The 15,832-nt window shown below is 38.4% G+C and overlaps 2 protein-coding genes across 3 annotated transcripts in view; one reads left to right on the top strand and one right to left on the bottom strand.

The window, feature by feature from the left end:
- The first annotated feature begins 273 nt into the window (after positions 1-273).
- LOC114349801 (agrin-like) overlaps positions 274-15,832 on the top strand; it is a 215,029-nt gene continuing 199,470 nt past the window's right edge. For both annotated transcript variants that reach the window (XM_028300330.1, XM_028300331.1), the window contains exon 1: positions 274-1,154. In XM_028300330.1, the coding sequence (XP_028156131.1) occupies positions 605-1,154 (550 nt within the window). In that variant the 5' untranslated portion in view covers positions 274-604. The remainder of the gene's footprint in view (positions 1,155-15,832) is intronic.
- LOC114349803 (4-coumarate--CoA ligase 1-like) lies at positions 10,494-15,806 on the bottom strand. Its single transcript, XM_028300339.1, has 10 exons — positions 15,652-15,806; positions 14,938-15,145; positions 14,345-14,557; positions 14,004-14,109; positions 13,700-13,856; positions 13,329-13,474; positions 12,728-12,857; positions 12,174-12,395; positions 11,593-11,760; positions 10,494-10,637 (listed from the first exon to the last, which is right to left on the bottom strand). Exons 1-10 carry the CDS (start codon positions 15,775-15,777, stop codon positions 10,509-10,511), a joined length of 1,605 nt encoding a protein of 534 aa, XP_028156140.1. The 5' UTR covers positions 15,778-15,806; the 3' UTR covers positions 10,494-10,508.

The following is a 15,832-nucleotide window of genomic DNA, read 5'->3' on the forward strand; positions in this document are numbered from 1 at the left end:
GTTTCAATAATGAAATGCCATGCCATTTTCTTTTGCAGATCAAGTTTTATCAAGTTCGTAATTTTTCATCAAGATTAAGCAAGTAAGCTTAAGTAGGTAACTTAGTTGTGTCATACGCATGTACAATACTAAGTATATTTAGTTTTCTAGTAGTAATCTATTCTGTTACATTATTTAAATGGATGATTAATTGTGGTATTCCCATTTCAAACGGCTTCCCCTATTTTGAAGCGGGAGGCTGCGCGTGACAGCCTTCAGTCAGCGCCGGGCATCGGCGCGAGCGCACGCGTACGCCCAACCACGCCGAATGAACTAAGCTCCGTTTGTTTACCAACACGATCGTACCGTGAGAACTACCACTTCTGTGCCGTGTATGCTAAACTATTGGATAAAAGTCACATAACTCGTCCCTTACTAAACTGATTAAATCGCGAGATTAAATATTCAATTTGATGACTTTCTGTTAGTGAGATGTCAACGCCTCGACCCTTTAATAAGCCGTCGCCGCCAGTTTATGCGCTTCGGCGACCATAAATAACGAACATAATGTGACAGATACATTTGTAGCGGTCGCATTTTAAAAGTGTTCGAGCGATCCTGCGAAATGAAGTTCTCAGTAGTTATTGTTTATGTTATCGCGCTGGCGATCTTCGTCGCCGGCGAGATCAGGATCAAAGGCAAAGTGAGAAAAAGGTTCACGCCACACAGGAGGCACCGGGCTGCGCAGCCGCCGTGCAACTTCAACGAGACGATCATTGAGGACGAATGGTCGTTGATGGAGGCGATAGGGAAGTCGAAGTACATATTTACAGGGAAGGTTTTGAATGTGAAGAAAGTTAAGTTAGAGGATGGGAGCAGGTCGAATATGTATAGGGTGTATTTGCGTCGAGTGTTGAAGGGGAAGTTGGGTGATATGCGGATGTTTGTGAAGGTGGAGGGGTCTGAGGAGACCCTGAGTGGTTCGACGCTGGTGGTGGAGCGGCCTCGTGCGAAGGAGACGTGTGCGCCGGGCCCGCGTCCGCGGCTCTCTGCCATCTTTTTGAGCGGCGGAGAGCACACTGCTGGAAGAGGACCGACGCCGCGGCTGAAGCTGCTGACCGATCCGGTGCCCTTGACGCTGTACCATCTGGACAGGATCAATGCTGCTGTTAAAGGTGAGTCACACGCTTTTATAAGTTGTCTCTTGGTTGAAGTTACTTAAATAGACTGTGCCCTAGCTAGATAATTATACTGACATTGTTTGGAATTATCCTTATAGATATTACTTTTGTAACAAAAGTGTAAAAATTTGATGCTCTTGATACATATTTCCTTTTCCAAATAAGTAATTTCATCATTATTGCGTGGACACAATGTAGGTAGATGTGCTCATTTTATTGTGACTCATATCATAAGCTCATAATATACATATAATGTATTAAAGCTTGTCTTTTGTTTACATAAAGTGTACTAAATCTGCCCAGCATAGTTAAAATTTTAGTAAGTAATTTAGATAACCTATCTTCAGTTAATTTACTCTGTTAGCGCTTTTTCGACAATTAAGCTCGGTCAGCTCATAGAGTAAAACTTCTCTCGCTTGCCTCTAATGAATATAACAAATAACCTATAGTTATGTATAACAGAGTAGTGTTTGGCTGCCAACATAGTAATTTCGCGTTGTGTAAACATTCGTACCTTACTGACAGCGTCGTAGGAGCAAACAGGCCGCAGGTGTGTTCCACATACCTATATTTGGCATTTTATTGTCGAATACTTGCGATCCCGAGTAAAGGTGCCACCGCTTATGAACTACAATGTTGGCTTAACAACGCTTTGAATTTAAAAGAACTTGAATGTGCACGTTAAATATGTACTACCATTAAGATCAGATTGGCTAGAACTGATAAAACTGGCGCCAATGTGTGTTCAAGCCAGCGTTGCCAGTTTTTTTTTTCGCCAAGTCGGGACTTTGGTACATTTTGAGTGAAAATAGCGGGACTCTTCCGTCAGAAGCGGGACATAGTAAAAAAACGTATATAATCAAAGGTTTTCAAATATTTATCTTTTTATTTGACTTAAACGTGACAATATATAGCAAAAGTAGCCATTGAAAATGTATTTTAACAAAAAAATAATATTTTAAATCAGATTTACTCTATCGTTAAATTCATCTTTGGAATAAAAAAAGGAAAAAATTAAAAATGTTTTATTCTTTAGAATAATATGGCGTTTCAAACAATAGTCTGGTGAAGTGAGTGTCTCTCTCCGAAAAGCGGGACCGAGCCTGTCCCGCGCGGGACATTTAAATTTGATTTTAAAATCGGGACGTCCCGCCAAAATCGGGACGTCTGGCAACGCTGGTTCAAGCGAAGATTTCTGCCTTCGATTGCCAGTTGCATTTAGTAAATTAGGCTCATATCAAGATATGACACACAAGTATGAATCTTCACTATAAATAGAATCAAGCCTTTATTGGTATAGGTACATATTTTAAAATTCAACCAATCACAGGTCTCAATCAATGCTCAATTCAGTTTAAATTGCAAGTTGAGATACGACTTAGTTAATGACATGAGCTTTCTCAAGATTCATATTGCGATATTCTTCAATCATTAATTTGCCCAATGCAAAACCCAACTTCAATCGACTTAAAAAAAACGATCCTTAAGCCCGTAATTAAGCCGTAATAGCTAGCAAACTGGTCCGAATGCAATCGCTCTAGCATCGCACCATAATGACGTGTGGGTGTTGTATCCATAATGTACGACAGGGCATTAAGAGGTGATTTTGATCGACATCTCGACAACTGTTCGTTAACTTAATGGAGTGAATGCGGTGCGTTTGTGTTAGGGATGTGTGGATGGCTTGTAATCGAAACGGTTTACTCGATTATTTGTCGACAATATGCAGGTATTTGGCCGCGGAATCACTGGGTCGTATAGCCAAGCGAGAGAAACTTATTAGGCGTTTAGTTTGGGGAAAAACATCGACAGATAACGATTACCAGTTCATATTCGCATGTCTATAAATGAGTTAGCAATCCTTTGTACTTACGAGTATGTCCAAGTGGAATGTTAACAACGAGTTGGTAAAGAAAACAAGTTAACCTAAAGCTGCGTTTGGATAATTAGGGCTGGCCATTCATAATCATGTAATGATATTGGTTCGGATGAGACATTTTATATTGATATAATGTAGGCATTGACGAAAGCTCCTATAGCCTTCCAGCTCTGCACAGTTAAGTCAAACAATATTGAAGTTAAAGATGGTTTTCAAATAACAAAGCTCTACCATCTACAACACTATTGAACGTAAACCTAAACACACCAATCATTAAGCGTAAAGCCAGTATAGTGTAGTAGGCTTTTACACCAACGAAACGCAGGCCGCGGTGATCTACTTACTGCAGGTTTAACAGCACTCCGTATGGAATTTACATATTAATGCTGCCCTAAACAGTAATGCTGCTGTAATGCCTACGTGTTTTGGAGATCATTCGGAAAATAATATGATAGTAGAGTTTTTAATGCGTAAAGTATGTATTGGGTACACAGAAAACTTTTGAGACGAAATACTTCGTAGTCTAAGTAAGTTTTTTACCCCGAAAAATTACGCTATTACATGCAAACATTGATTGATTATTTTGATATTCTAAACTTTGGACTCCTCTCGAGCACAATCTCGAGTCTCAATCCATTAATTAGAATTTGTTAATGTAAGTAATCGAGTTTTCTAATTAAGATTAAAGTGGCTGATGTAAATAAGATGCCTTTGTAACGAAATCTCATTTAATTGCTTACAAAAGCTTTCAAATAGAAGACCTAAAGTTTCATAAATTGATTTATCTTCTCAAAGAGCGGTCTCTCACAGCTTAGCTCCCAACCATCGCTAAATCTGCAAAGACAAAATAATGTAAATAATATTATCAACGCTAAGATGGTATTTAATTGAATCCGTTGTGGGTAGCGAATAGAAATTTATTCCAAGTCAAAGACCCCGCAATAAATTTTATTGCAAAAGCCATTTTGACCTAAAAATTCTGGGAAGATCCAATTTAAGCTTGGTATAATCCGTCGGCGAGATAAGCATCGTGTTGTTCGTCTGGGCTGCTGTGAGTTGTGGTGGGTGAGGAGCAGCATAGTAAGTGTTATCTGGGCACTTGATCATTTGTTGTTTAGCTTAGCTTAAGTTAGCCCGCGGTCTGCGGGTAGCGCCGCTGCGATGCGTATCGGCCGCACGGCGCGCGATCCGTGAGAATCCTCACAGATAAAGCACCCTAAGAGAGCTCACAGACGAGCGACATTGTGTCGGCGACTGCTTGCGATAGTGGTACGGTCCGCGACTGTAGGTGAATAGTCGGCGACAGTCTCCGATTCTCGCCTTTCGCTGTCATGAGATGTTGACACTGACTATACGTTATTGACTGCTCGTCTTCGAGAGTCGCGATGCATCGGCGACCAACGGTGGTATTCGCGATGCGTCGGCGACCGTCGTCTAATTTTAATACCTATCTGTCGTTAGCGATTGTCGCCGACTTAAGTCGCAAGCAGTCGCTCGTCTGTGAGCTCCCTAAGATGCATACGATTTAATCTCCTTCATTAGATCCCCACATCGAAGCTCACGCGACGAACAATTGGCATTTTTACAGATATTAAACCTAAATGTGTCGCAATAAGTGCCATTTAAAACCCCATCGGCTTACGAAGCCGTTTCATATCTAAGACGGAGATCGCGGGAGGCGTTATGGAGTGTAGAGAAAGTAATGGCCAAGTGCATTCGTCACGATAACGCTGCACCACACACGAAGTTCATTTCTGATAGCGTAATTTAACGATTGTAAAATTTACTGTTGTAAATTGTTTGCGAGGTGCAGTTATTTAACCGCTTCTTCTATTCCCATTTCATGCTTAAGTTAGTAATTAGGTACACTAACAGTAGCTTGATATGTCTTACATATTTTACAATTATGAGGAACCAATCTGAATAAAAAATTATCTAGGTAAATTTTGGAATACAATGACAGTACTTACCTTGCTGTGTTTTGGAACAACTGACTTCTAAACAGATGCGTGTTTAGCTCATAAGATATTTAAAGTTCTATCTCAAATGGATTGAGAGTTCGGCACGTGAAAAACGTTATAAAATATAAAGTGCGACTCAGAGATTCGTCAAGAAAGCGACCGAGGCGACTCGCCCGCCCACGCCTGTACCACTTTCCAAATTCCTCGTGTAAGCTCTTGCAATCACCTATGTACAGACGACGGCATATCAGACTACACATTTTTATTGCAAAATAACCCCTATTATGATCACATAAGATGCCACGTTTTAACTTTGATGCGCTACCGACCGTGTGAGTGCGAGACGACGGCAAGAGACTTTTTTTAAAGTATCGTATTATATAAATTCAGTCCTAAAAATGCATCTCGCATACTGTTTTAGGAGACGCCTCGGGCTTCGTAGTAAAACATTTTATGCCACGAAAACCTTAGTTAAGTAGAGTACATACTAAAGACGTATGGTGTACTTTTCTCTGATGACTCAATAAGTGTTTGAGATATGTTTATACTGTAGGTATATGTATATCTCAACGGGACATTCTTAAAGGTATTATTTTGGAGCAAAACCTTTATTTTCTTTCCAAATCAAAATGTTATTTTCCATCAAAGGAAATTGGAAATTCTCTTCGAGAATAAGAACATTATCAAACACGATTTAATAAACCGCTCCATATTTACTCGTATATGAATCACGAGCCGTATTTCACGTTTCGGCGTCACTGATCAAGGAAGCCACTTTATTAAGATGGGAACATGTTTCCATTCGGCAAAGATCCATATTTTGATACGAGGGGAATTTTCCAGTTTGTAGATAAAATTCTGAAGGCTTCCGTGTAACAACGGGTGTTCAAGCTTTCATGAGGCAGTTAGTTCATGGCGGGGAGTGGGGACGTGGGGAAGTGGGGAATCGGGGAACCGGGGTAGCGCACGCTAAATGGGGCGAAGTGGCTTTTCCTAGTCTCGTTAATGCAAATACATAACTTGTTAATGAAATGAGGTGGGTTGAACGAAAGTGCTTACTTGAAAGAAAATGTTTGCGTCAGAAATACAAAAAGTCACGTGCGAGCGCGCCGTAAAGCGATGTCAAGGGTTTGATTCGTTCAGCCAATTTTTTTTATCGTAATTCAATTTACAAGTTTCGAGTTTGTGCGTTTTTAATGATGCGGAGTGCCTGTCTTACCATATTCGTCTTTTTTAAACAAATGTACTTAATTATTTTACAGCCTGCCATATTTATACATGTGAGAGTATCACGGTTTACAAAACTCATTATTTATAAGTGTCGGATAAAAATAAAAAATCATTCCATTATTACCTTAGAAGTTTAAAATTCTGTTTTAGAGAAATGTGCTTTCATATCTTAGTTTCATACTGTATTTAAAAATGTCGCCCAGCTCGGAGTATCTTGCAGATTAGTACAAAGCGCGACAAGAGCTACCGGGATGTTCCCGGCTTTCAGCCCTCAGCCGCCGGGCGCATGAATATTCAGTGGCGCGGCGTTGGGCGCCTCGTTCGGCAATAACTGTTAACTCGCTCGTCGGCCCCTATCTGCCTAGGCCCCGCCCACCGCCTCGTAAATACTACAAACACATGTTGCTACCTCTCACTCAACTACCGAACGCTATCACAACGCTCCGTTCTCAAACCGATCGATCCAAAACTAGTTAGCTTTGACTAATCAACATTGCAGTCAAAGCAAAACATTAACGTTTGACCACGTTTGTTTACGTTGATGAAGGTTGCATCGAATTGCGAGGTCCCCAGTCTACGCGCGAGGCTGCGCTGGCGCACGCGTCTCGGTGGCGCCAAAGCGGACTTGCGCAACTTTGTGCCGCGTTTACGACCCGTCTCAATCAAAAGTTTCTACGTATAAGGCCGCTGAAATGGCCCGCATCTATACCCATTTATGCCTCGCATAAAACAAGACGCATCCACACACGCCCAATAAAGATGAAGCTTCAGTTTTTAGTATTATTGCTTTACTGCTTCACGATAATTCATGCGCAGTTCCGCATAAAGGGTGCCGTGAAAAAGCGGGACACGCTCCACCGCAAGAAAAACATAAATGGTTCCAAATGTGTTTTAAACGAGACGATAACTAATGACTACGAGATTTTGTCGTCAGCCGTTTCTGAATCTAAATACGTATTCACGGCTAGGGTTCTGAGCGTAAGGAAGATAAAGCGCGGCGGCAAGCCTAACGCGAAAGTGTTTATGTCGTATAAGTTGTACGTTCGGCAAGTGATGAAGGGGGACGTGGAGGAGATGAGGAGTCACATATTTTCAGGAGACGAGCGCACTTTGAATGGTGCGATTGTGTTGGTTGACTGGCTCCGGACGAATAAGTGCGCTTACCGTCTTTATAGACACTCGTCGGGTATTTTCTTGAGTGACGGTTTCTACCAGGGGCACAATAGTGGGAACGAGCTCCGAATGCGGCTCTTGAACGAGCCTCTCCCACTGTCACTTTACGATTTGGATCGAGTGAATGCGGCGTTGAAAGGTAAATGTTTACAGCCATAAGGTGTCGGCGGCGATGAAACGCACAAACAAACACGCGGTATGTGTGTTCTCGGTTATGTATTCATTGTTAGCTTTCGTATTGACTTTTGTCATAAAGATGATGAGCGACCGTTATCAATTTAATTATATTTAATGATTTGAAAACTGTTATTGTCAAGGATAGTGACAGGTAATTATTAGTAAAAGCTATTAATTTGATGGGTTTGACAAACAATTGCTACAACTCAATTATGTCTATAGCAATAAAGACCATGCAGTACATTAATATTATTGTAACTCCAACAGAACTTTATTTTATTTATTTTGCTACGATTTATTTCAGTTCTGATAAATTGTTACTTAATAACACTTGTAGTTCGAAAGGGTAAGACCACTTCACCCGACATATCTCTAGAGGACGGAACTTGTGTCTTTTCGCTGTCCATCCCTCTGCCTCTTGTAAGATACGGATCAATCTGTATTGACTTCGCCGATGTCAATGCAAACTTGTTTTGGTACGAAACTTGTATGGTACATTGTTTTCATATTATTTGACTGAACAACTTTTTACTCTATCCTTTGCGAATAAGAATGTTATATTTATTATATTTAATCAGCCATTTATAACTTATTTGATCACTGTAGAGCCGTAAGCAAATTGATTGCATCTTATTGCAAGGTATAGTAGTGTTGTGACCACAGTCTTAATCTTCCACGATAGCACACGATTTTAGGATCGCAGTCTCAATCAATTAACGGACGGTTTGGCTTACACTTCGGATATTATCAATCCGCTCCAAGCACAGATTAGTTAATAGCCCCAGGCTAGTAGCAAGGTTTATCGATTCGTATCAAATGACGTCAGCGATGCAGTGGGGCAGCATTGTTTCGAAGTATAGATATTCAATGGGTCAGTAAGGGCTGTCACATTAACTGTTTTAGAACAATGAATTAATAAAAAAAACTTAACTTTTCAAATATGTATGTACTTAAAAAACTGCATACTCCGATTTTATAGAAAATTTACTTTTAAAAACCCATCCACCATTATTTTAAAAATTAAACTATTTTGTTTTGAATCAGCTTATAAAAACTAAACAAAATGTCCATAAAAAGCGTAGAAAGTTGTCTTAGCAGATTTGTCTCTACATTTTGATTTATTATTTGTTGATGTGTGGTCATCAAAACTCGTAAACTTCAACTGTGGCATTACTCTTCGTGGAAAGTTTTTATAGCATCAACTGAAACTGAAAACATTTACTTCTGAGTACCAAAGATGCCAGAAAAGATTCAGAACTAAGAAAAAGTAAGAGCCAACGAACAATAGCTCGTACAGGTATATTCCCGAGACATGTTTCGCTTGATTGTTCTAAGTATTATTAGAAAGTTTTATATGGCTTCGCAGAGGTATGGTTTTACTACGCGGCGCCTGCGCCGTCGTAGCGCGTGGGCGCGGACGCGGCCTCACAACAATTTGCTCCGCGAACCTTCAATGTTTACTTATAGCTAGCTTTTTCTCGCGGTTTTACCCGCGTAAATATTGAAGTTCTCTGGGACACCGTTCTCTTGCTAAAGGTATTCGTGTTCTTGACAACTTTTATTTTGTAACTTGAGAAAAATCATGAGTCCTCATGAAAACTATTTTTATTGGTTATTCCATCCCTATAAGTTATTCCTCGATAAATCGGTAGTTACGATAGCTTAGATGTAACAAACAGCAGACTTTATGATCCAAATTCTAGATTTCCATTATTGAAGGACAAAATGAATATTATTCCAAGTGTGACATAAGATTAGGACAGATTTCTCAACTTTTCTTAGAAAAATAGTGCCGTTGTTACTATCTGAGTAACACAATAACCTTCCCTTGAAATCGAAACGGATCTAACGGTTGACTCACTTCGTAAATGTGTATCGACTGTTCTACTATATTTTTTATATCTCTTGAAGAAATAGGTAAGATATTACAAATTATTTGCTCCTCATTATTCTCCGCTTTCATCATACGTAACCTCTTGCAAATCATTTGAATAGATACTATTGGAAACTCCAGTCAACAACACAAGTAGCAATCATTGTGTAACTTTGAAAATAAATACAGCATCAAATGGTTTGCCTATGGAAATCATGTTCATAATTTACTCTGACCTCTAACATAATATCACATATTATGGTATCTCTTGAGAATAATAGCATTATGATTATTTCGTGCTATTAAGTATTAGTGTTATTGTTGACTTTGATTTACAGATTGTAAGTTCTAAGTATATTCAAAGGGCTTATGAATATTTAACTTGAACACAATACGGGTTTACCATTTACAAGTAAATGTTGGTCTATAGTTACATACCAGTAGATTTTCATGTTATGAATCGTGCTCTTTAAGGTAGCAATATCAAGTCAAGCCTACCGTTGTCACGTATTGCTGTAATTTTAGCAGTAATACGACTTAACTACATATTTACATTACATAAAATGCCGTGTAAGTTGGCGGCTATCAAACCGTCCTGGCGGGGGCTCAATTATTGCTGGAGGCTCCAATAGGCCGACCTTCGCTTTATTATACCCTTTAATAAGGGTTCGCACTGCTGCCCACAGTGGATTTAATTAATTACAATAAAATTGCATACATTACAGTTGCTTAAAATGGAATTGAAAAGATTGCGAAAAACATCTTGCACTGTCCAGACCACTTACGAAGCATTAAGACACAGCATGTGGCTGTAATAGTTCCACAAAGAATTCTATTAAAACTGGAAATGAAATATGTCCTGGAATAAAAGTACANCGTTCTGGAATAAAAGTACATCTCAAGCAAGAAGTCTCTTAATTAATAGGGTACCTACCTACTTACTAAGATAATGTGGTATTTTAGAGTCAAAATGCATTTGGAAAGCTTCAGTACTGTTTTATTCGAAGTATTTTGATTACCATTGATATACTATGTAGTAAGTATTGATAAAGGTATCATAGTTTGCTCTGCATGTTTTTCTTTAGTAGATCCCGTAACAATCGCCTTAGAATCTTACCGCTGCCGTTCTTTGGCACCTCTTCGATGAACCTCACACCTCCTCGCAAATATTTCCATGGTGACACCTGCATAATAAATGTTTACCATAATAAGCGGTATCATAGAGTGAAGCTATAGTCGTTTGTTAGATCTATTCATATCTTTTACGAGTATTTGTAGCAAGTCATTGTTATAAGATTGACGGATAGGTCAGAAATCACTGAAACTGGACAAGCGTATACCAGTAACATACGATGCGAATTTATTGAATTTTAATCGAAAATAGATTGTCGAATGTTATAATAGGTTTGTAATCGAGATACTGATGTACCTACCTACTCGTTACAAAGCCGGTATGTAGGCTACGTTATTTCTAATATTCTAATTAAAAATCACCAGGAAGGTACGATTTCACGTCTCAATGTGATGTCAAGTTAGTTGAAGCATCGCTAGATCGGTGCCTTTGGTTTGCTCTGTTTGGCAAGTCTTATGTATCGAAAACATTTATGTATGTAGATTCAGTCGATGTCGAGATAATCAATGGTATTCAAATCGATAGACAAACATAAGTAGTGAATTCATATTTGTGAATACAGTGATAATTTTCTCGCTTATCTTATACACACACATTTCCATAGATACTTTATATTTGCACTATAACTCGGATGAAAAAGGTTAGAGTGAAGAGATGACGTCATCTAGAATTCAATTTAAACTAATCGACTTCGATCGATTCTAAGATTATGTAAAATTAATTCTTATGTAATACCGTCAGTTGATGAATAAATCAAGATAATTAGGTTCAAAGCTGAAGCAAAAATGTTTATTATACGAGTATTTAAAGTAGTCTAATGGTGCAGTTACACTAAGTAAGTATACGGAAAATTGATCGAGACATATAGTGTAAACAAGCACTTCAGTGTTTCGCCGTGAGTCGCCCATACATCGGTATGCGTGCTCGCGCTTCGTTTCGGTCAATTTCCCGCATAGTGTAACTACGCCATGAAAATTAAGTTCCTATTCTTCGTTTTTAAGGATCACCTTCGAAGCAACGAAGTCTATGACCTCCTTCTCCGTCAATTCTTCTGATTTCTTCACGACGAACGCAGTTGGTAGCTCACCAGCTAATTGATCTGGTGTGCCGATCACTCCCACATCTTTCACCTTGGGGTGTTGAAGAATCACGGCTTCTAGCTCTGAAGGTGCAACCTGAAGAATTAAAATCGAAATTATAATATTAGCAATATTTACATGTAATGTTGTAGTGATTTGCGTAGACCTACAATTAATTGCAACGTGAACTGAGCCACTTTATTCATTGGATTGTATAATATGGTGAAGCATCCATAAGTGTTTCGTAGTTTTGTGCCACAATGTTTCAGATCCATTTCATTCTGACCACATAGGCAGGCACGTTAATTTATTACATAATTTAACTTATTAACAGACTTAATTTAAATAAAAGCATCAAAAACTTACTAATTTAGTTAAAAGTAAGTTCCGTATTAAGTAATAATTTATCATCGAAAAATGAAGCGATATGAAATAAAATCTTCTAATTTGTTACTGAAACATTACCTATGTCAAAATAATAGCAAAAAATATTATTAACAGTGTCTGACCTGCCAAGCTTTATACTTGATGAGCTCCTTCAGCCTATCAGTGATAAAAAAGAACCCCTCATCGTCGTAGTAAGCCACGTCGCCCGTCCTGTAATACCCGTCCTCGTCGAAATATTCGGACATGTCCTTCCCGATGTAGCCCGCGAATAAAACCGGGCCTTTCACGCACACTTCGCCTTGTTCATTTGGCCCCAAGATCTTTCTCGTCTCTATGTCCACAATCTATGAAAAATAAGACATTTATTTATGCTTTTGTGGAATCTTCAGACTAACTTTTAGATTGCGAACTTGGAAATTCGTACGTCACGCAAGTATGTTTTTGTTGAGAAAATGTAAAAAAATAATGTAGTAAAAGTCGTTTCAATTGAAGTTACAAGTATCAAAATATTTTTTTTTATAAATGCGAATATAATTTCCAGAAATTTCGCCTTGAGTAGCTTCTATGCTAGAGAGTCACTTCGATTGCTAAGATGACTCAATAAGTCACTTAAGGTGGACAATCAGGACATCAATAAAATAGCTCAAACCCACAGCATAATAATCGTAGTACGTACTTTAACTGTATTTCCAGGGGCCACTCTACCCACACTGCCATTCTGAGTGACTCCTTCGTGTTCCTCAGTGAGAACTCCCGTTGTTTCTGTCATGCCGTAGCCTTGTAGCACGTGCTTCAAGTTCGGAAACCTGTAACAGGCCGTAAGAGATATTATAGTACAGAAGATTGGACTGATAGATGTAGTTCATGTGCTCAAGTTATGTTTATTAGTCACCATAGTTTAGTTAAATAAAATATACAACGTTATTAAAAAAAGCATTCAATCCTTTATGCTTGAGGTTGTAGAATGTAATACTATATTTTTTGTGTAGTTGGTATCACGATTTATGGACACCCAAAAATCTTTTGTTTTAAGTGGCCCAAGTATTAGAATATCAGTAGAACATTAAAATAATCTATTAGGTATGTCAAATGGTATGTAGGTAACATTGATTGGTGGTTTTTCTTCAAATTGCGTCAGTGTAATTATTCATACCACCGTTTCAAGATGAATGTGTGTTTTTGACACCTAAGTGGGCGCGTCGTGTAAAATTGTCTGTACAAAGACCATAAATTCCCACCCACATGTTACTCTACCCTGATTTAAAGATGGCACAAACCTTTGTTTCATTTCCATAATGACGTTCCAGTCTAGTGGAGCGCCTCCACTATAAACAAGTTCGACCGAGCTGACGTCGTATTCTTTTAGAATTGACGATTTGGCCAACATTACGACCAATGGTGGCACAGCCATTAGAAGTCCTGCCTAAAAAGTTGAAAAACTTTTTAACTCAATAACTAAATGTTATCATAGTAAATATAAATTTAAATTATCATTTAAAGAAGGTTTCAAATAGAAATGAGTCAAAATATTTGCACCGAGAATAAAAAGCTTCTCCGCCATCACAAAAAAGGAGAGCGTCAAGATGTTCCAGATAACGATATGCCAACGCGTTTATTTTCTTTTAATTTGTCGCAAACATTATCTCACTTTATGTTTTTCCACCGCTCCTAGATAGGTTGCTTCGTTGAATTTATTTAAATAAACGCAGGTCCGTCCTCTTATGGTTTCTCTTATAGTGTTAATGTATCCAACGGTGTTTGACCATGGTGCTATTGATAAGAATGTCAAATCACGTTTGCTGCATCTGAAAAGTTTTGGTAAAAACATATTTATCGATCACCTTGTCTCGTTTTCGTAAAAAAAGTTTTATGACGTCTCGTCAGTCAGCTCTCGGAAACGGTTTGCCCATAAATAACGTAATTACAGTAGGCAATAATTAAGTCGGACTCACGTAGGCTGCATTCCAGCTATAATCAATCCGGAATGTGTCACTTTTGCACCTTTCGGTGGGCCTGTCGTGCCCGAGGAGTAAAGTATGAGCGCCGTCTCCACACGTCCTTAAAAGTACAAGAATAAATTATTAATTTGACATTGGTTAATGGAGTCATCAATATAGGGACAATTTGCGTAAATAAGTGCTTCAAGTAACCTAGTAACTGGACATAATATAAAGACAAGGAAATACAAAAAACTTGTGAGAAAAATAAGAGCACAAGGAACTTCTAGCTACACGATAAATTGCATTTTCATAAACACTAAGTTTGGTAATTATTTCAAGTGTTACTATGTTACCTTTATAATCCACAGGTTGGAAAGTCCGTCTATCAATATACACCCTAACCAATTCCCCATAGCTGGTACCAATACTTTTGTCTATGTCCCCGAATACAAAGTACTTGCAGTTTGGTCTACATTCTCTCACAACTTCGTAATAGGTTTTAAGCGTGCTTGGAGACATGAAAAAGTATTTCGGTTTCGATATATTCATTGTGTGCTTCAATTCATCTGAAAGTGATGGACAAAAATATTATGGTATTTCCGAAGATAAAATATAGAGAAAATAGTAAAACGTCACATTGTTTAGGTTTGATGTGCCTTCGTCCGTTCTGTGGGTCTAGACAAAGTGCAAATTTTAATCGCAAACCAGTCGAAAAGTGGTCGAAAAGCCCCTTTTTTGTATGGAGTTTTGACGGATTCGATTTTCGATTCGATCAAAAAGTGCGTTTTGTCTAGGGGGGCTGCTGATATCAAATTGACTTAGCAACCGTCAACATTTAACTCTTTATTTATTGTTCCAAACTTTTGAAATCATTCTACGCAGCTGGATTAAACCCTTTATCGTATTAAAATACCTGCCTTGTCCTGCATAAAAAAACCCCTTATACCTCTATTGTAAGCACTATTGATGAAAGTAATCACAGCTCCGCTGCACAGTGCTGCTATAGCCGAGATCAGGAACTCTGGCCTGTTCTCGCTGCAGATGGCCACCACATCTCCTGGCTTCACCCCCAACTTGGTTAACGATGACGAAACGTTCACTATTTGTTGTTCTATCTCACCGAAACTTATTTGTTCGTCTGTTGCTCCATTGATCTTAGAAACAAAATGTGTGATACGTAACAAGGAGAGATTTGCAATTATTTAAACGAGTTTGGATCATTCAAATGAGAATTATCTATATATATAAAAATGAAACCCGTTTCGCGTTGTCACGGCATCACGTGTGAACGGCTGAACCGATTTCGATAATTCTTTTTTTTAAATGTTTGTGGAAGTCCAAGGATGGTTCTTACGGAAAAAAATATTAAGAAAATCTCTACGCTAAGGCGGTACGAAGTTCGCCGGGTCAGCTAGTTTCTTAAAAAAAATACTTTTCAATTTATGATTGTGCGGTCAGTAAAATCATGGTTCAAAAACTACTCGATTTATTTTTCAGGGAACAAATTAAGTGAATTTTAACATTGATACAATAACCACAACGGATTGTGGTGAGCTGTGATATTGAGCGATCAATGAGTAATTGAGAATTGTTCAGTTTTACACAATAATAATTAGCATGAAGAATATTTTGAAAAATTTTAGAGAGAGGTAATACTTACAAATGCAATTTTTTCATTAAGATTCGAGATTTGTTCCAAAATAAAAGCGCCATAGTTCAAATGTGAAGGTAAAACACCGTTAACATCTACACTTATCATCACGCGTGACGTCTTATCCGCACACATTTTGTCAAACAAATGATTAAATAAGATACGTACTCGTGGTCTGACTCAAGATTAG

The sequence above is a fragment of the Ostrinia furnacalis genome, unplaced genomic scaffold, assembly GCF_004193835.3.
Source record: "Ostrinia furnacalis isolate ACB-3 unplaced genomic scaffold, ASM419383v2 OfSCF0710, whole genome shotgun sequence".
Classification (NCBI taxonomy): Eukaryota; Metazoa; Arthropoda; class Insecta; order Lepidoptera; family Crambidae; genus Ostrinia; species Ostrinia furnacalis.

Excerpts from the sequence above, each read along its gene's own strand:
- LOC114349803 (XM_028300339.1), bottom strand. The coding sequence starts at position 15,777 with ATGTGTGCGGATAAGACGTCACGCGTGATGATAAGTGTAGATGTTAAC. Across the intron at positions 13,857-14,003 it reads ATAGCTGGAATGCAGCCTAC|ATGCAGCAAACGTGATTTGA; the intron begins GTGAGTCCGACT and ends AAAACTTTTCAG. Across the intron at positions 12,396-12,727 it reads CCCCTGGAAATACAGTTAAA|ATTGTGGACATAGAGACGAG; the intron begins GTACGTACTACG and ends TATTTTTCATAG.